General features: G+C 38.4%; 1 protein-coding gene across 1 annotated transcript in view; it reads right to left on the bottom strand.

The window, feature by feature from the left end:
- sdk1a (sidekick cell adhesion molecule 1a) overlaps positions 1-20,628 on the bottom strand; it is a 305,217-nt gene that overhangs the window by 102,960 nt on the left and 181,629 nt on the right. Inside the window, exons 7-8 of the mRNA XM_042340967.1 lie at positions 4,601-4,614; positions 1,831-1,942 (exon numbers count right to left, since the gene is read on the bottom strand). Of these exons, the coding sequence (XP_042196901.1) occupies positions 1,831-1,942; positions 4,601-4,614 (126 nt within the window). The remainder of the gene's footprint in view (positions 1-1,830; positions 1,943-4,600; positions 4,615-20,628) is intronic.

Consider the following 20,628-nt stretch of genomic DNA (forward strand, 5'->3'; position numbering starts at 1 on the left):
AAAAGCAATGAGTCAACAAAGGACCAATGCAACATTACATTATGATGGAAAGCTAAAAGAGCTGGGCATTGCAGGGGGAGAAGAGAGCATGGAATTCAGGCATATAAGCAGAGTCTCAAACTGCACAGGGACAATATCACAAATTTAAGGGCTTATTATTGATTTTAGTTCACTCAAGAGAAAGAACCTTTTTATTTAAAATGGGATGAATGAGAGAGTACGTCTTAAAGAGCATGGGTGCAATTTGAAGAGAAAGAAACAGGAGCCAATTCAAGAACATTTTGGGGTATTCATTCACAATAATTGGGAACATAAGTAGCTGTCAATTAGTTACATACTGGTTGCATGGGAGGAAAGGCAGGCCTAAGCAAGTGCTCTTGAACAACAAAACATAATACAAAGCAAAAGTCCCAATTTGCAATGGTATTCCATACATAATAAAGTCAGATCTATTAGTCACTGATGAACTCACTGAAGACTGTTGCTTAGTCACTCTAATTAGTAAGGACCAGTCAAAGATATTTTCCAAATTGTGACAACTCTTGACATAATTGTGATTAGAATTTCAGTCTCAGGATGCATTATATATTATAATTAACATTTATACAGCACCTTTCACATCAGGAGGACTTTTCAAACAGGATTAGTATACTTTCAAGTATTGAAGGTTTTGGCTTCTTGAAGAAAGAATCAATTATTTAAATAAATGTTATGTAGTCCATGCTTTCTATTTCAATTTCTTTACTTACAGTCTTGTGCAAGCTGTAAAATCAACATCATGGAAACAACCTCTGTTAATCTCTACAAGGTCCCTCCCCCCAATCATCTTAACTCTAGAGAAGATCTGAAACCTGTCCAATCTTTCTTGATAGCTGTATGTACTCATCTCTGGTAAAATGATACCTAGTAAATCTGGCTTTTTTCCATATTAATAATAATATTCAAAAATAACTATTCACATTCTAGAAACGACCTTTGATGATGGTGGCTTTGACTGACTGAAGAGAGTGTCTTTACAGTATATTCTGTGAAGCGCTTTGAAACATCTTAATGATGTGATAAAGCGCTACATCAAATGCAAGAATTATTATTATTATTGCAAGGACAATTTCTCCTAGATTGGAACTCGGAAATACATTAGTCTTAAACTTCTTCCACAATCTTTTAGTTCTGCAGGTGAGTGTTCAGGCACTGTAATTTTCACCTGCACCTATTACTTCTATTACTATTATTTGCTGTGCTTGTTTGTTTTTACTGCTGAAACATGGGATCTCCTCGAAGAGCACATTTATCAATGTTAGCTCTTGTAAGAGGTAAAGTTACAGTCTGCGCTTGCAGGTAGTAAATAGATTGGTTTTTTTATTGGCAATTTTTCAATTTTAGTATGAAAGTCTTTCCTTCAACAAATGTTGCACTAAAGGATTGTTTTGGCATTTCTGTAATCAATTGCAAGCTTCCGCGCGGCCTAATATATCCTGGATGCCAGAGGTTCTAAAATTTATTTTAAGAATACTAGATCGATAATCTAGTATTGCAACATTCTAAAAGGAAGGCAGCGGAGGACCTTTTACCCCTTAATTTGAAAAACTGTCAATAAAAGTAACATTGCACATAGTCAAATATCTGAGTTTACCGCATAAAGAAGCAGCCACAAATAAATACAAGAATATTACAAATCATCCCCTACCAGGAACAACTACTGAACAAATCGTGCAATTATTATGTAAATGATGGGATATTTTGTCTAGTATTTCTTATGTTCTTCTTATGTGGTCTCATGTCACTTGGTGCCGGTGTGATCTCTTCAGTGCGGTTGCTGTTTCCACTAACCTTGCGTTAGCCACACATTCCAGAGTGACCTCACTTGTACCAGCCACGACACTGGTGTTTTTTGGAGGAACAACAATTGTAGGTGCCACTGGATCTGCAGGGTCATCGGCATCTGCAAGAGTCAGAACAAGATTGTAAGCAAAGCAAGTGTACTGCAGAACCATTCTACAACAAGGATGCAAAAACAAAGTGAATGCAATGCAAAGCTGAAAAACGAGAACTGAAAGCCACTCCATTCGGTCACTGTAGTTCAAGACACAAGGCTGTGTTCAGTGCCTAATTCACACGGCTGTTAAGACCACTGGAGAACCAACATGTGTGATCCAAGAATTTTACCAAACGATCACAAGCTAGCACATTTTGTAGTACGTTTCGCCCACAAAATAGACAGTCAATTCACTTTACAGTATATTCTGTGAAACTCTGAGACATGATAAGGTGCTATATCAAATGCAAGGATTATTGTTATTACTTTTCAGGCTCCTGCCAACCCTCGTCAACTACTTTCTGGAATCAGGTAAGCAGGATGAGGATGCTGCGTTTCGCCCACAAAATATAGTCAATCCACTTTACAGTGTATCCTGTGAAGCACTTTGAAACGTCTCAAAGACATGATAAGGCGTAATATCAAATGCAAGGACTATACTATTGAGTCCCAGAAGGGAGAGAGTGGGCATTTCATTCTAACAAGTTACCTCTGGAATTTCCATGTGTAGGTGTGATGCATGGAATTGCATCCTTCTGCAATTCTCAGTTAGGTTTCAGCATGGTGATGAGTTTCCGTATGTATCAAACACCTGACTGACCCGAAAAACAGCAAATCTCTGTTCAAAGTGATCACCATCCATTCAAATTTCCAGTGCATATCTCATACTGAAATTAACATACTGACATGAAAAACAACCTAGTTCACATCTCAGGGGATATCTTGAGAACCCAGACTGTACAGTCCTGAGATATTAATAGGCAGAACAGAATAATACTGAAATCTTTTTCTCATACAAGTGTTTCTATTTGTAAATGTGTGAGTTATCAATGAAAGATAAAATTGTTATTCTAACCGACTTTATGTCTCTCATACGAGTTCTGACGAACATTTAATAAAATTCCCACAGAGTCAGCCTTAAAAGTCAATGCAGATACATTAGTACAAAAAACAACTTGCACTCATAAAGCACCACTGTTCATAGAATGAAAGGCTTGAAGCACTTAACAGTAGATGAGTGACCAATAAGTGGCTGAATTTTGTGAGGAAAGTGATGTTAAGTTCATTTGTCAGATAAGTGGCTTCCTCAACGACTGACAAAAGTGGTCTCTTGTCACTTAATGAGAGATCACCTGCTATGCTGGTGAATCACCCTGAATTAATTGGCTTAGGTTTCGAAAGTCCATGTTTGATTCTCTATAGTTTTGGAGGGTACTCGTGATGGGAAATGGAATATGCTAGAAGCGATGCAGGCAGGTGGAGCACGGTTAACTGCAGAATAAATTTACTCAGCTGTAAGGGCAATATTTTCCACTTTCTCACATCAACTATTTGTAATCTCACCAAGTGAAAGTGACCATTTAGCGCTGAATTATGATGGCCTTCTGTGCTGTACAACTCATCCCTCATAGATCCTGGGTTAAGATTGCCCAAACGCATTTCACATTCTTCAGTCAACAGACAGAAGAGATTTTCATGCCATCAATCTGGCCTGCGTTCAAACAGTCGATAAAATCAAACTTAAGCAATTCTTTTCACTAAAAAAAAGCACAATTGTACCTTACAAATCTTGCTTCTACATAGTGGACAAAATACTGATGGCGTCTCTCTCTCTCTTTCACACTTAAAGAAGTAGCGTGGACGAGTAACGATGTAACAGAAAATGAAAATTAATGAGACAACCTAGGAGAGGCTATGTGACTGATGAAGAGAATACACTCCCAGGGGACTGATGCTCTGAAAATGTCCCCGATGGACTTCAAATTATTTATGGGTTACAATGAACAAGAATAAGTGGGTTTTTTTGTATAAAAAGTCTGTATTCATAACAAAAAGATTGTTTTAAGGAGGAACATGAAGAACTACTGTCAGATGGGCCATAGTAAAACCTGAAGGTCAAGAAGTAGGAGGAAGATTGAGTGACAACAGCAAAAATCAAAAGCATCTGTTGAAAACCCACAACGTCAGAAGGTTCAATTTTAGAGTCACTGATCTAGAAGAACCAATTTTATTTCAGAATAATTACAGCAGGCAAACATTCCTGTCATACGACATCATTTTGGGGTTGGCTCAAGTGACTAGCATTTATAAAGGCAATTACACAAATTAAATAGTCAGGAATAGATGAGAAGCCTGGGGGTGAGATGGCCCTCTGCAAATGGGCATTTGCTGTTGAATAAATGGACTACAAAGCAGCTGTATGGTTTGGATAACATATCTTAGAGGAAACAAGCACCCAGTCCACAGGAAAGGGAGATTTCTGGAGTAGAATACTATACGCTTAAGTTTATATTTCAATGCACTCTAGTTTGAAATATATTTTCTGTTTCTCTTTCCCACCTTTCTTACTTCCTCTCCTAAATGTGTCATTTTGTGCTTGGGAACAATTCCATGTAACCTCGGGCCTCTGGTCAAGTTTCCAATCTTCATGTGGCATCCAGTTAGTGTTGATAGGCTGATGGTGGGGGTCAATCCAGGTAAGGGACACAAAGAAGGCTAGCTCTTGCTAAGTGGAAGGGGCGACCATGTCAGTCTGCCTCATTCAATATGCGTCTTAAGACCCACCTCTTTGACCACGCCTTTGGTCACCCTCCTATCCCTACCCTCCGAGCCCTCCAACCCTCCTGATCTCAATCACCAGCTCACGTGCAGATTCCTGACCATCCAGCGCCTTGGGATATCCTCCTGACGTGAAAGATGCTACACAAATCTCATTTGTTGTTGTTGTGATGCCAGAGGTTGCAGAGGGAGTGTGGGACAAAGCAACAGAGGGATTTGAACTATTTGAAAGTAATTTAAAATGCTCTAAATGGTAAAACTGTGAGTGACAAAGTGGAGCTGAAACTGTTGAAAAGAGATTTTGTTGAACAGTGCAAGCACCAAAAAGTAACAATAAAGCCAAAACCAACAACACGTTTTAAAAATCCTGAGTGAAGGATTTGTAATCATGTGAAGAGATAGTCTCACACTAATTGTTAATTCATAACCTTTAAAACAATAGGTTTGTTTGTGGAAAATAATCAGTTGGACCTCAATGATCAAAGTGGTGAGGATTAATACAGATTAGCTGGTTTATACAAAATGAAGGTGCTTCTACCATCTATGACATCTATAAAATCATTAAGACTTTAGACCAGGCGTCAATCAGCCTCACCGCTATTCCCATAATGGGATGATCTATAGGCTCAAAGGTGTGGGTGGGTCGGGGCTGGTACAATAAACAGGTGAGGGTTGTAGGTTAGAGATACTGGCAATCCGTCTAGCATTCAGGATCATCACCTGTTCATTTCTCTGAGAAAATCAGATCACCGCCTCATTTATTCTGAAAAATTCTTTCCAGGAATGTGTTGTTCATACTCAAAACTGGAACTCCACAATTTAGGTTCTTTGCCATACATATATTGTGTTGACAGTGTAACTTTCCTGGTAAAGGAAAATCTGAACACATGTAGATTCAAGATTACTTCGTAAGAAAGTGGCAACAAAGTTCCAAGCTTTCCTTTCTTCCAGCCCCAATCACATTTCTGGCTATTTTCTTTTCAGGCAGAGAAAATGAATGACAAAATGTGAACAGACTACATAATCAACAAATCACTGAGTACACCCATTCAATTCATGACATTGCACCTATTCACTTTGAATGTGGCTTTAAACTTCAAGCAACAATAGTTCAGAGTCATTCAGTTATAATTTATTTAGTACTTTGTATATTGGCTTCAAATGCTAGCCCTTACATTGAAAACAAGCTGAAACCTCATAGCTTGCCTTTATGTGTCAGCCAGGCTCAGTGGTTGCACTCTCACCTCTGTGTCAGGAGGCTGTGGGTTCAAGCCCCAAGTTGGGACTTGGAATCATACAGTCTAAGCTGACACTCCAATGCAGTGCTGGGGGGGGGTTTCAGAGTTGCTATCCTTTAGATGAGACATTAAATCAAGGTCCTGTCTGCCTTTCCAAGTGAAAGTTAAAGATCGCATGGCACTATTTGAAAAGAGAAGGGAGTTTCTCTCTCCTTGTGCCCTGGCCAACAATCTCCCAAATAAAATATCAGTCACTCATTCCATGGCTATTTGTGGGACATTGTTGTATGCAACTGGCTGCCGCGTTTCGCTCATAAAATACAGTCAATCTATTTTACAGTATATCCTGTGAAGCACTTTGAGATGCCTCCATGATGTGGAAGACGGTTTATTAAAACCATATTGAGAGCAGTTCCGGCAAGCTTCATGCTATTTGTCCAGGTAGGACCACCCTACCCGTTAGGTTTTAATTGTGGGGCATCTTACAAATATTGCACTGCAGGCACAAAAACTGAGCATATTCCAACCCAACGAGGGCTTAACTAAATAAAAAATTTAAAACCAATACAATACCTCCAATAATATTATTATAATTATGAATTTTTTTTTAAAAAAATCTAATTCTAACTGAGTTCAGCCGAGGATCATTTACATCTTGTTGTTTATCACACTCGTGGATCAAAAAACATAGATTTTTCAAAAATTTAATGACAGGATTTTCACAGCCCACTAATTTAAACGCTCCAGGACTCTACCCGGCGTGAAGGGAGCTATATAAATGAAAGTTGTTTTTGTGATCAAAGTAACCAGATAAGCTGCTCAACAAGTTCTCTTTTTTACCAAGGCTTTTTCTTATCAAGAATTATCAAGGCTCCCACTAAATGTGTAGATTCTATGACTGCTTCACAGCACTTTTAACTGTGCTTGTATGCATCATCGTTGGGTATAGAATCATAGAATTTTACAGCACAGAAGGAGGCCTTTCAGCCCATCACATCCGTGCTGGCTCTTTGAAAGAACTACCAACTAGTCCCACTCCCCTACTCTTACCCATAAGCCATGCATTTTTTTTCCTTTTTAAATACATATCCAATTATTATCAAATCTGCTTCCACCACCCTTTCAGGTAGTGCATTCCTGACCATGACAACTCTATATGAGATATATAGTGATACGAGATACGAGAGAAATATGGCAAAAAAGCCTCTGGCAGTACAGACAACTCCCATTTGTGAAACAAGCATATTAGCTGGCTGCAGTAGGTTTAAAGTAGGAGTGTTTAAAAAAGGATACTCCAGCAGTATCTTTGCATCAATACAAGATTAGAGAATCAGTTTCCCTTGCGATTGTTCGTGGTGGATGTCTGTCAGTAGCACATATAAGAAACTAATTTCAGGTCATGTCTGATATGACTGTCATTACAAGGCTGTTCTTCATTATTCTTGTTCTGCAAAAATCGAGTCTACAGCAGCAAGATGAAATTCATCTGAATGCCCATAGAAAACACAGTGGCATTTTATTGTATGCAAATGGAGTCGATCACAACAAACCTGGAGTGTTCAAAGAATTTCACTTTAAAAGGAGTCAGGTAGCTTCATGTTACTGACAAATTGATGAAAGTGAGAAAAATTCACTTATACTGGAGTTGACACTTATGTTGGATTTACACTGCTGGGAGTGAAATGTCTTTGCTCTTGACAACATAGCGATGTGGAGCAGGAAACAGTCTTTACACAGCTTCTCATCACTTTCAATAGGGCCCTGAATAAAGAGGCTCACAATTTGACATTCTGTACAATTGTACCTGGTGCAATTGGCTCTTTAATAAACCTTGAAAGAAGAATTCCCACACACCGCATTGACGCTGCAGTGAAAATCATGGCACTCCTGAAACTATCTTGTTCAGGGAGTGTCAGGTAGCTCTGGATAAATTCTGCTGCCTGAGACCTCCTTTAAGAGTAAATTGGCCCAGAACAAGAGGGCCAATAAGAAGAGCAGGAAGTACAAAAGGTCACTGTGAGTGTGTGGTTTAGAGTGGTGAATTTATGAGTGTTTGGATTGACAAATAAAGAAACTTACTAACACACCCTTGAATTAGATCGAGTTATATTACAGTTGACATGTTGATTGGTAGAGTTACTGGGACTCAACCGCAAATATCTATCTTAAGATCAACTTGAATCAGCTGCAAACTTAAGTTGATTGGGAAGAAGCACGATAATAAAAAAAACTTGTATTTATATAGTGCCTTCAAGAGGTCTCAAAACGCTTCACAAAATTTACTGTAAACTGTAATGCCTGTGTATTTTGTGGGCGAAACTCTTGTTTGTCCAGCGCCTTAGGAAGTTGTCCGGATGTGAAAGGCGCTATACAAATGTAATTTTGCTGTTGTTGTAGCCAATTGCGCACAGCAATGTCCCACAAACAGCCATGGACTGAGTGACCAAATTATTATTTTATTTACTTATTATTTCTTTTGAAGGGATTATTACCCCAGAAAGTTCCCATTTATTATTAGGTAAACAGAGGAAAAATACCTGAAGCCACATACTGGTGTTGTTGCTAATACATGGCTGTCAGCATTAGAGTAGGGCTTTCTGTGGTCAATATATAAACTGATGCTAGTGGGAATTTAAAAATAAAAGATAAAGCTGCAACTTGTAATGACACCAAGAGAAAGAAACCTTTCTTACCAAAGGACGCACTTAATATAATTATCTTGTTCCTATAATTCCTGCATGGTTAAACTCAATCTATTAATGATATGTATATCGCGTAGAAATATAAGTTTATCATGAAAATTTTCCACACTAACAAAGAAGCTGTGGAATGCTGCAAACAATTCTACAAACACATGGTGCATTCTGGCCTTCTTCAGCTTGTGAGACTCATTGACTGGATACTTCACAAAGCAAGTTTATAAAGTGTAATTAAGAGACTTCAGCGCTCTATGACCAGGAACACAATTTGTCTATGTGCAGCATTCTCTGGTTACTTCTTTGTTAGACCACAGAAAGATTTTCATAAAAAACTTGTGGCAACCTCAAGTGATATCTTAAACTGTAAGAGTTGAGCTCTCATGGTTTATACAGTAACTAAAACCTCCAGGCTGGATTACAAGTTTGAGCTTGCTCTCTTTTATCTGCTATCTATAATACTTGCTGCATAATTCCATGTTATTAGCTGGGTAAATCATACTCTTGAGCCGTTGTCCTATGTCTGGAAGCTGGATGAGGTAATAACATGTCGAGGGGTCATTAAGTCTCTTTTTAAGTGGAACTAGTATTGTTTGCAAAAATAAGTCTCTTCTCTTCAATTATATTGTTGTTGGGCAGACAGAAATGGATTTTTAGTTGAATGCTCTTCTTCCCCCACCCCAGGTCGAGATGCCACAAATGAAGTGATGCTCCATTGCTCTGGTAAGTTCAGCTTGTTTTGTTAATGACTGCTTAGAATGGGATTTCCTTTAACCCCGCATATACTCAAAGCACACTAAACAAACCAGTATGGATTCCCTTAGTATTTTGTGCATATCTGTGTAATTCAGTCCAGGGGATTCATAACAGCTGCTTTAAGGTCGTTTGGCACTGTTATTGTACATGGAGTATTGTACATGTGGAGCCCTACAGCTCAGTGGTTAGAGCACTCGCTTTGCAAGTGAGAGACCTGAGTTCAATTCCAGGCAGAAGGCGAAACCTTGGGCAAGTTTCCTTACACCACACAGAGCCTAACAATAATCCCTCCAAAACAAAAAAACATAATAAATTGGTCATTTTCAATCCACAACTGTTTATGGGACACTACTGTGCGCAATTGGCTGCCGCGTTTCACCCACAAATATATGGTCAATTCACTTTACAGCATATTCTGTGAAGCTCTTTGAAACGTCGAGAAGACGTGAAAAGCGCTATATCAAATGCAAAAATTATATTATTATTACATCATACGTTAGTGTGTGAATACTTTACAGTATATCCTGTGAAGCGCTTTGAGGCGTCCAGAAGATGTGATAAAGCGCTATATCAAATGCAAGGATTATTATTATTGTTATTATTTATTATAATACATCAGAAAGCATTCAACAGAAGGCCATTCAGCGCATCCACCTCCTCCTTCCGTAGATGATGTAATAACAACAACAACAAGATTCCATTTATAAAGCGCCTTTCACGTCAGGAGGACGTCGCAACTGACAGATTATTGACTGCACCCCAACCACTCAATCTCCTGGGGAAAATTTCTGCATGGATATTTCCCAATGACAAAAGTAACCAAGCAAAAATTCCATTCTCCATCTCTACTTGATTGAACCAGCTTCCAATAAGCAGTTCCTCTACTCCAAAGAGTCCGTCCACATCACGAAAATTATTTTGTGGTTTGTGGTATTTGTTCACTTCAGTCTGCTCTTACACTTCTAATCTCAAGACTGTTCCCAAAGCCAATTCTTATTCAGTTCTTTTTAGAAGCTGATAATTGACATGCCATCAACTGCTGCTCTTAGTTGTCTGTTTCACATATTCACCTCTCCGTGGGGGGAAAAAAATCTTTCTAATCTATAGGGCCACTCAAGACTTGTTAATTTTGAACCTATCTCCAGCAGTTCTGCTCTCACAATCCAACTCAGTCAGCCTGCTTGCATTTAAATCATTTATGATTCACAGAACATTTAAATTACATGCCCGCCTCTCAATCTTTTCTCCAATGAAACCAAGTTCAGATTTGAAAGATCTCCACCAAATCTAAAGCCTTAAATCTAAGAATCATCCTGGTTCATCTTCTCTGAACCCTCTCCTTTAGTTAATATCCCTCTGAAGGTAGACAGCTCAAAATTTGCACAATGTATTCCAAATGTGCTCTCAGCAGTAAACCGTAGAAGGTTCGAATAGCCTCTTTTGATGTACAGCCAAATATTCTCAAAATGCAAACTATTTCTGTTGATGGACTGGAAATCTTCAGTGAATGGAAAATAATAATGCCCAAATACATTTCCTTTTTTACCTCTGGGCTCTTCAGTCCATACACATTTAGAATTTCCTGATCAACCTTGCTCAAACTTCTATTTATCTAGATTAAAATCAATTTGATATTCCTTAGACCATCTGCTTAATGTATAGGGTATTAGAGAAGAAAATGTATGTCTGTAACATGTACTCTCTTTGTGAAACTGGCAGAATAACAGCATTCACACGTTTTAATTACGTTTATTAAAATAATGTTGAATGGAAAGTGACTTGTTCATATTTCTGTGTGGTGTGTTTCCATTAGCCCAATCCATCAAGGCTTCCCACCCAACTTCCCAAAAGATTTTGACACATCTATGCCATCAGCTAACATCTTTGAATGCTTTTTCATTTCATTGAACTTATGTACAGTGGACTCCTGTAGCTCAGTGGTTAGAGCACTCGCTTTGCAAATGAGAGACCTGAGTTCAATTCCAGGCAGAGGGCGAAACCTTGGGCAAGTTTCCTTATTCCACACGCCTAATAATAATCCCTCCAAAAAACAAAAACAATAATAAATTGGTCATTTTCAATCCATGACTGTTTGTGGGACATTGCTGTGCTCAATTGGCTGCCGCGTTCGCCCACAAATATACAGTCAATTCACTTTACAGTATATTCTGTGAAGCGCTTTGGGACGTCTAGAAGACGTGAAAAGCGCTATATCAAATGCAAAGATTATTATTATTATTAAGATGATTAAGATGGACACATTGGGGCCAGTCGTTTTGCCCATTTACCTAACATCTGGGGTTAACCTGTGTCCGGTTAAAGAGTTTTCCACTTAGTTCCTTTTGAAACTCTTCATATTCCGTGTTCCTTCACCTGTGCTGGTAGTTTGCTCATTTTAAAGTTATGTTCCAAGCTATGGTTGTTTGTTTTATAGTTGCAGAAACATAACAGTGAACTTCCTGCAATATAGTGTAAAATAATGCATTGCTGCATCTGCTATATCATAAATCTAATACTGAGGCCCTGAATCATAAAATCAATAACCTGTTGTTTGTCTTATGTCCTAAAATCAATAACTGCCTGTGAGCTGCATCATACTGTGTTTTGTCATCTTCAAACAGCAATGGAAATGTGGCAGCATAATACCAAGGGAAACAACTCCAAAGGAAAATTTACAAGCTTAAGTTACTTTATGAATAATAATATCCATGGTGAATTTCAGGTGGCAATGGCAACTTCGTGTTTAGCTGACAAGCATCAACTAATGAGGCTTTGGTTTCAGGGTTTGTGATATCAGATGGATTATTGCTTTGCAATTCATTGAAAGGTACTGGTTTTCTTTGGTTAGCTAATATAAAATAGTCACAAATAGATCAAATAGGGAAGTTAGAAAAAATTTCTTCACACAGAGTAGTGGGAATGTGGAACATGCTACCACAAGATGTTGTTGAGGCAAATAGCACAGATGTATTTAAGGGAAAGCTAGATAGGTACATGAGGGAGAAAGGAATAGAAGGTTATGTTTGATGGCTTAGTTGAAGAAAAGCAGGAGGAGGCTCATGTGCAGCATAAACACCGGCATAGAACAGTTGGGCCAAATGGCCTGTTTCATTACGTTTCTATGCTGTATATTCTATGTATTCTAATTCACCGGGTGATTTGTCATCTATTTTCAGCTGGTTCACATTACTATTTTTGCTTATGTTTCAAGAATAGTGGAGTCTTACAAAATGGAGCATAATAGAGGAATGGACACATTCATTTGCTCTCAAGTAGCAGTCTGCATTCCGGGACAATGCGCACGCTGTGCTAGGTTTGTATTCCTGATCATCCTTTGTCTTCAGAAAAACTTAATTGACTTCATGATGCTTCTCAGTCAAGTTGAAGGCATTTCTCAGATTTCTACAATTCTCTGATCATTCCAGTTAAACTATATGAACACTGACACATTGCACTGCGCATTTCTTTTTTGTCTACCTTATTTTCTGCACTACTGAAAAATTCCTTCATTTACACCCCACTTAACAAGCCAATATTCTCCATCTCCACAGTCACTACTGATACTTCTATTGACATTGTGCCTCGGGTCATTACTTGAAGTAGATTTCAGCGGCAGGTAGCAATAATTCTTCATTGGCTACGCAGTTATTTTCTGGTATAACAGCAGAAAATTAGTCCATTAATAGATCCGTACCTAATTCAAATAACAGGTCAAATATATTCTGTGATAGCTTACATCGTCTTAAACCATAATAGCATTATTTATTGTTTAAAATGCTGCCTGTTGTGTGAAATGTGATTCCTTGTGTGCGGTCGACAGTTCCTCAAAGTTTGAACAAAAATTAATATAGGATGGCTTCTGGAGAGCAGTTTTTGTGGCACTTTTAATGCAAATTAAAATAATAACTAGTTAATGTAGGAATTAAAATAATCTGTTTTCAAACAGCTTGCAGAATAACTACGAAATTGCACGTATTTTCTGAAATATGCATCTAGCTGTCAGAAAAGAGGGGTGTTGGTTGTAATACAGGTCACCAAATGTTGTTCTTTCAACCCCATGTATATTTGTTGATAGCAAATTATCTATGGAGCACTTTGAGATGGTTTGATGTTATAGGAATTGTCATTTTTTTTCAATTTTTTTTTCAATCTTTCAAGAAAAAAACAATAATGATTTGGTCACTCAATCCATGACTGTGTGCGGGACACTGCTGTGCGCAATTGGCTGCCTCATTTCATCCACATATATATAATACAGTCAATTCACTTTACAATATATTCTGTGAAGCGCTTTGAGACGTCTAGAAAACTTGAAAAGCACTATATCAAATGCAAGGATTATTATTATATTATTATTTATCATTATTGAAAAATGTATTAATTACAATTTTCTCATTTACTTTTAGTCTGTCCCCAAACTCTGGAACCCTATCCCACGGTCCCTTTGCCTCCTTCAAGGCCGGTCTCAAGACCCTTCTCTTCAATCGTGCCTTTGGTCTCCCTCCCATCTCTCTGCCTTCCCTCCCCCATGCTCCGGCCCCGACACCTGACTGTTCAGTGCTTTGGGACGTCCTCCCGTCATGAAAGGCGCTCTATAAATGTAATTTTGTTGTTATTGTTGTCTTAACACATCTGGCAACTATTCAACAGAGAGAATTTGTTTAATACATTATACAGAAAGCTGCAAATGTATGCTTCCCATTCCCAATCTCGCTTTCTGACAGCTCAGGCCAAGTCTATGCAAACAGCTAAGCTCCACTAACCCGAAGCTGTTTGTAATGTGATAAAAGAGCTGAAACCCTTCTCAAGGTGACTCCAGGTTTCATGCAAATCGCTTTGGATCAACCCCATTTCAAAAGGTGCTTTTTAGCAGTGCTTTGACTCAGTTGCTCTTTACTTCTACAGTTGAACGACTATTAAATCCTAAGCCTGCCACCACCTAATCATTACGCATTGACTTCTCATTTTTAGGCATCCCCTTTACAGCCAACTCTGTCATAGGCCTCGGCCCTTCACCTAGGTTTCTCATAAAAGTGAGACTATAAAATGAAAAGGGAGCACTTTAGATTTCTCAATTACAGACACCACCATGAAATGTGCTCTCTTCGCTGTACAGTGGCAGTAAATGGAGGAACTTCTCTTTCAACTTTACATCAATTCAGCAAAGGAGAGCAATACCAATTTTCCTTTACGGTGTTCTTGTACGATAAATTTTGCCTGAGGAGCCTTTGTTCACTGCGCAATGTACAGTCAAAAAATTCTTAACCATCTTTTCCTCAGCTAAATGGATTTGGAGTCCTGAGCTGGCTAATCGCATTCTCTGAAGCTTTTTCAAAGATTCCGTATGGACACATTTTGCGGATTTTATCTGATTAAAATCCTTACTTTTTTTTAAAAACATGAATCAGTTTATGATATCTTTCAGGTGCAACATCCCACTTCCTTATCCTTTTGCTGACCCATTAAAATCCAGAATATCAGAGAAGTGCTGAACAATGGTTTCATTTGAACACTGGTTACTAATTCTTTTGAAAAATGATTAAAACCTGGATGCTGTGTGTAGGGCAGCAGCTACCAACATTAGGAGATGACATAGAATTGGTTATTTATGTTGAACATGACAAAATTGGCTGCTTCGGTTAGTCCTAGGATTCCCGTGTAGCAATGAGACAATATCCACTTCATTCAGAGACACCCTTCCCACCGTAAATCTACCATGTGTGACAAGCAGCATTTAAGTCATGATCTGAATATAATAATTACAAAGCGCTCCAGGACGCAATCCTGCGTGAAGGGCGCTCTATAAATACAAGTTGTTGTTGAGTAAAATATAGTCCAGACTTTCTGAATCCTAGTTACGTTCGTGGTGAAATACTGTGTGCATTTTCTGCCAATTCAGGCAACACAGGCAGCACTTCCTAAAGTGTGTGAGGTGAATGGTATGTGTGTGGGAGGGGGTAGAGATGAAAGTGGTATTATATTACCCTATTGGATAATAATTACAAACAGCTTGCAGAGATGGAAGAGAAAGGTGAGTTGAATTTTCTGCATGAAGAGACAGGGAACTCGTATTCAGCTCCCCACTGGCTGATTTATTTGCCAGGATAACAGCAACGAGTTCAGGAAAGTATCACGCAGGGCACATTATGGGTGCATTACTGCCTGGCCCTTTGGGATTCTGTGTTACAGTACATGTCTATCACAGTGATACAAGTATTGGAACTGAATTATACCAGACAGTTAAAAATGGAACACATCAACAAGAGTTCAGTGATCGAATGTAAAAGCTGAAAAAAGCCAAGTTATTATGACTCGTCCAAATAGAAAAATCTTACCAGGGTGTTTCTGATTCGCCTTGCTTACTGTCAGGCAGCATGAAAGAACAGAGGAAAACAGCAAGTGTAACTTAAACAGCAGAACCAAAACAACACAATAGAAAAAATCAATCACCAATACCTCAATGTTCCAACCAACAATCAGTACTGCAGTGCCCACCACACACCTGTTCGCTTTCATACATCTGGGTAGTCTCTCCCCCACATTGCTGAACATCATTTTACACAATAATTTGAATTCCAACTACAGGCCCCACTGCATACATTCCAAAGTTGCCAACTCTGAAGGTATCCAGAACGAAACCTCGACACTGCTGATAAACATCCCACGCAGAACATCAATAAGAGAAGTTTGCCTTTGATGCACTTTTAGCTTTACAAAGGCAGCCAACATTCAGTTGGGAGAAGAGTTGAAAGTGATAGTGCTACTGCAATCAAATGACACCATCTTCTGTGTGAATAGATATTATCTCCTGTGCACTTCCACATCCCAAACGTGGTCTGAGCTCATGCTGTAATAGCCACTCCAAATTGCATTGAACTAATAATACTTACATTTGACATAGCACCTTATCAGGTCGTTGAGATGTCTTAAAGTGCTTCAAAGAATATACTGTCAAGTGGACTGACTGTATATTTTGTGGGCAAAAAGCCTTTCATGTAAAAATATCTCATAGATTTGACAATTATAATTGCGTAGAATGTAGAATATTGGACTTAGTATCTTCCAAGGGGTAAAGGTTTCCAATTACCATTATATAAATAATAAATAAATGATCATTGTATTTGATACAACATCTATAACATTGAGTCTGTCTCAAAGAGCCTCATACATTTTCTGTGAAGAAAGTGACTGTGTAGTTTGTCAGAGGCAAATATGGTAGACAACATGCACACAGTAATGTCCCACAAACAGCCATGAAATGAATGACCAATTTATCTGGAGAATTGCTCGCCAGGGTATTGAGAGAAACTCTCTTTTTTGAAACATGGCACAGGATCTTTAATGTCCACCTGAAGCCATGCAGGAACTCAGTTTAACAGGACCTCACCTCTGGCAATGCATCTCTCCCCCCAAAACAGCACTATATTGCCAGCCTACACTCTGATCTCAAAGCCCCAACTGAGGTCTTGAACCCACAACCTTCTGATCTAGAGAGTGTTATCACCTGAGCCAGGCTGACACCTATTAATTTGTGGTACTCCATTTAGTGGTACTACTTCATCAAATTTTTCAATCATGGACTCTTAAGTTGCTAATACTGTGCTTATGTTAACATTGCAAGCATAAAGAACATGATAATTTGTTCCTTTCTTTACATTCACTCTTCCCATCCCACAAAACACAACCATCGCCAAAGCCACTTGACAGGCAGCTGATACTCCCATATGCTGACGAGTAGTTCAAATTGGCTCAATTTCCCTTGATTCAAACGTTGGCACACTATCAATAGTGAGATTCTTCTCACAGGGGTGAACAATTATTTCTTAAAAAAGGAATTAAACCCAATTGGGGACTTCATTGCTTGTTCGGTTTCCACTTGTTAATTACGGTGTTCTTTTATGTGCTGTTTTTATTTCTGTGATCAGAACATTTTTCACTTATTTAAATGCGCTGGGTTGCCATGACATTTCATTCGCAGTCTAAATTAAAGCATAATGATGTTACCGAGGACTGATAGATCCTGTTGAAATCCTGTCCCCCATGATATAATTCCACTTAGCAAATGAAAGCAGTTCATCCCTCTGTTACACTTGTTTTTGCAATATGAGCAACCGCTGATTTCAATTCTTACTCCAACTATGTCAATGCTATCTAGCCTTCACCCAAGGGGATGGACAGGCAGTGGTGTAACATTAGGTCATCTCCAATAGCAGCAACCCATAAACCCCTGCTGATAAAGGCGAGGGTTGATGATGTTTTGCAAAGAAGAATATTTCACCTGGACACTGAGTGTTAGCATCAAGTACACAATGAAAGAGAAATTCTCCTTCTCCTCTGCCCCACCCTGACATTGTGCAACACATAGCTCAGAGTGCTCAGCTGGTGCAGTAATCACAACAGAAGGGATGAGTTGAATACACCTGGAGAGTCGGGGCTGGTGGCGACAGGTAATATACAGCAACAGTTTCAAATTAGAAGAAGTGAAAGAAGTCTGTCTAGTTCAGAGCACCACTGCTGTCTGAGGACTGCGAAATTTATAGCTGCCCCTTTGGCATTCATCAAGCAGGCCTGCTTGGCAGGGAACATTCCTTCAGGATCCAATTTCACTAGTTTCATCAGTCACAGCAACACTGTAATGATTATACAGGGTGACCAAAAAGTCGTGATACCATTACAATGTCTAATAAGTCTTAAAGAAATGTTGATTTTTTTTAGATAATGGGGTAGTTATCGCGTCTTTTTGGTCACCCTGTACATGACTAATATTAGATATGCAAAACCAACGCAAGCTGAATTGTCATTTTTGCTTTGCCTGAAGTAATTGTCATATCGCGTGATATTGATAATTCAAACGGAATGGAAAAAAAGGTGTTCTAACAAGGTCTGTTTTACCTGAGGAAAAACGAACCTCATTTGCAATAACTACTTGGCTTGAGGAAGGAGATATTCCACTAGGTTGAGACAAGAATGGATTAAACAAATTCTTCAAAACCATTTTCAATATAATAGGATGGCTTTTTGAAGATTTTAAATCACTGCGTATTAAGAATCAACATCAATGTGTGCTCCACATAGCTTCATACCCTGCCCTGGAGAAAGGTTAACAGTAGTTACTCTGTCTAGACTTGGCACTCTATTGGTGTGGAATAGAGCAGAAGGTATATCTCTCTTTGTCATCCGATACCTGATACTGACACTGAGTGTCTCAGTGATGATCTTTTGTGCAAAGCACTGACATTTCTCACCTTTATAGGCATATAAATGCAATTAAAACAGTGTAAAAAATGGACAATAAAAATGACAGCGGGACAAGTGGCACAAGTGCTATTTAAATGATATAGAAATAGGAGTATTTCAACCTAATTTTATAATTCACATTCCGCAGTGCAGAATACTGATTAGATCGAGCCGCCTTGCTTTGTGTCGGCTATAAAATGTGTCATCTCAAATATCAACTATGATATTGTCTAAGACAGCAGGAACTTTTCAGATGTCACTTTACAAGGCACTAACATTAAAATGGCTGAAGTGCGAATGAAGCCATAAATTTATTAGATTTGCAATACCCTAATAATAAAACGCTCATAATGCTACACTAAAGTTCACCTTAATTTGTTCCAGGCAGCAGACTAAATCTTAACACAAGGGGAAGAACTAGCAGCAAAGCATTACTGGTTCCCTCCCACCTCAGCAATGCAAAAAGTTAGCAGCTGTAGAAGCTGGAGCTGTCAAAGGCATACAGTTCTTCACATATACAACACTGTTACGTGGTGAGGACATAATCACATCAGGTTTAAAGCGAGAATAGGGTCTCTTGAGACAAAGCACAGTATAGATTTGTGCTCGCCTTATATAATGATGTTCTGTAAGATGTCAACATGTATAATTAACACTGGGGATTCCTAACTAATGGGCACTATTTCACTTAAATAGACATTTTAAAATTGCCCTCGAACAAGATTACCTCTCGCATGGCTAGACCTACATTATCGTTCTTTTTATTGTTAGAGAAAGTCAAGCTGCAGTTTATAATGGATATTTCCCGACTACTGTCTTTCCTCACATACAGTCATGATATTGGGAATGGAAATTACCTTGCCTGGTATCACATATTATTGATCCGGCTTTGCCATAGCAAACATCAGAGCATAAACGTACCACATTTCACACTAGCACAAATGCATGACAATCTAAATTGTTTAGTCAAACAATATGATTTGCAATGAAACACTCAATTCTCTAAGTTGACACAGTTTTAGTTTGTAATAATGAGCATTTCTGTAAACATTATATTTGTGTGCATATTGCAAATAAGCCATTGCTTGAAAAGTTACTTCATGTTTATCATACAAGGCACCATTTAATTATTAATGTTATATCTGTTGATTCAGTGTATAATTACTGAATATCTTAAGAGACTAGGGAAGCGTTTAACATTTCATTATCAACTACAAAATCACCTTGAAATGTCAGTGCATCAGCAATAGAAAAACATTATAAATACGTGGACACAGTTTCATTTAAGGCACTAATGGCCAATGCTTTCATACAGAGTTGTACAACATTCTCCAGGAAGTTTAGATGGTCAGGGACTCAAAGCCATTTTCCAAGCTGTTCACGGATTCGCATGACAATCATTTTGATGACATGTCCATTAAACCTGCATAGTACATGCAATGTATGACAAACGAATAAAAGACACATTTTTGCTCCACCTCTCAAAACACTGAAAAATGCATGCTTATTGTTCTAACAACATTAAGCTACGTGATCCTATTTTTACTCCATCCATCAGGAGTACTTATAAAAATGAATTGCTCCAAAAAGCTTAAAACATTCCTTTTCATATTTGATATAAAGCCGTTTAAAATAATAAAAGTCAACTGGGTGCTATTGATTAATTGATCCTAGGTTTTTTTTCTTCTAACCACTCAGCTGATTGTCGTGGTGTCAATTTCTGAGCTCATCTTCTCATAAGCTTAGTGGCATTGCAATGGTTGGCCTTGGATCTTCTCCCAGTGGGGAGATATTTGTGCATTTTTTAAATAATAATATTCCTTCCATTTGATAAAACGCCTTATCACGTCTTCAAAACGTCTCAAAGCCCTTTACAGAATATACTGTAAAGTGATTTGACTGTATATTTTGTGGGCGGATAGCAGTGCCCCACGAACAGTTGTGGCTTGAGTGACCACATTCTTTTTTAAAAAGGGATTATTAGGCAATAATCCCTTCAAATAATATTTTTTTAAACTACCAATTCAATGAAAACATCCTTCTTTACTTGATTGTTCTACATGTTCAAAAATAAACTATGTGCTCAATCATCAGCAACATACCCCAT

The sequence above is a fragment of the Callorhinchus milii genome, unplaced genomic scaffold (genome assembly GCF_018977255.1).
Source record: "Callorhinchus milii isolate IMCB2004 unplaced genomic scaffold, IMCB_Cmil_1.0 Scaffold16, whole genome shotgun sequence".
NCBI lineage: Eukaryota > Metazoa > Chordata > Chondrichthyes > Chimaeriformes > Callorhinchidae > Callorhinchus > Callorhinchus milii.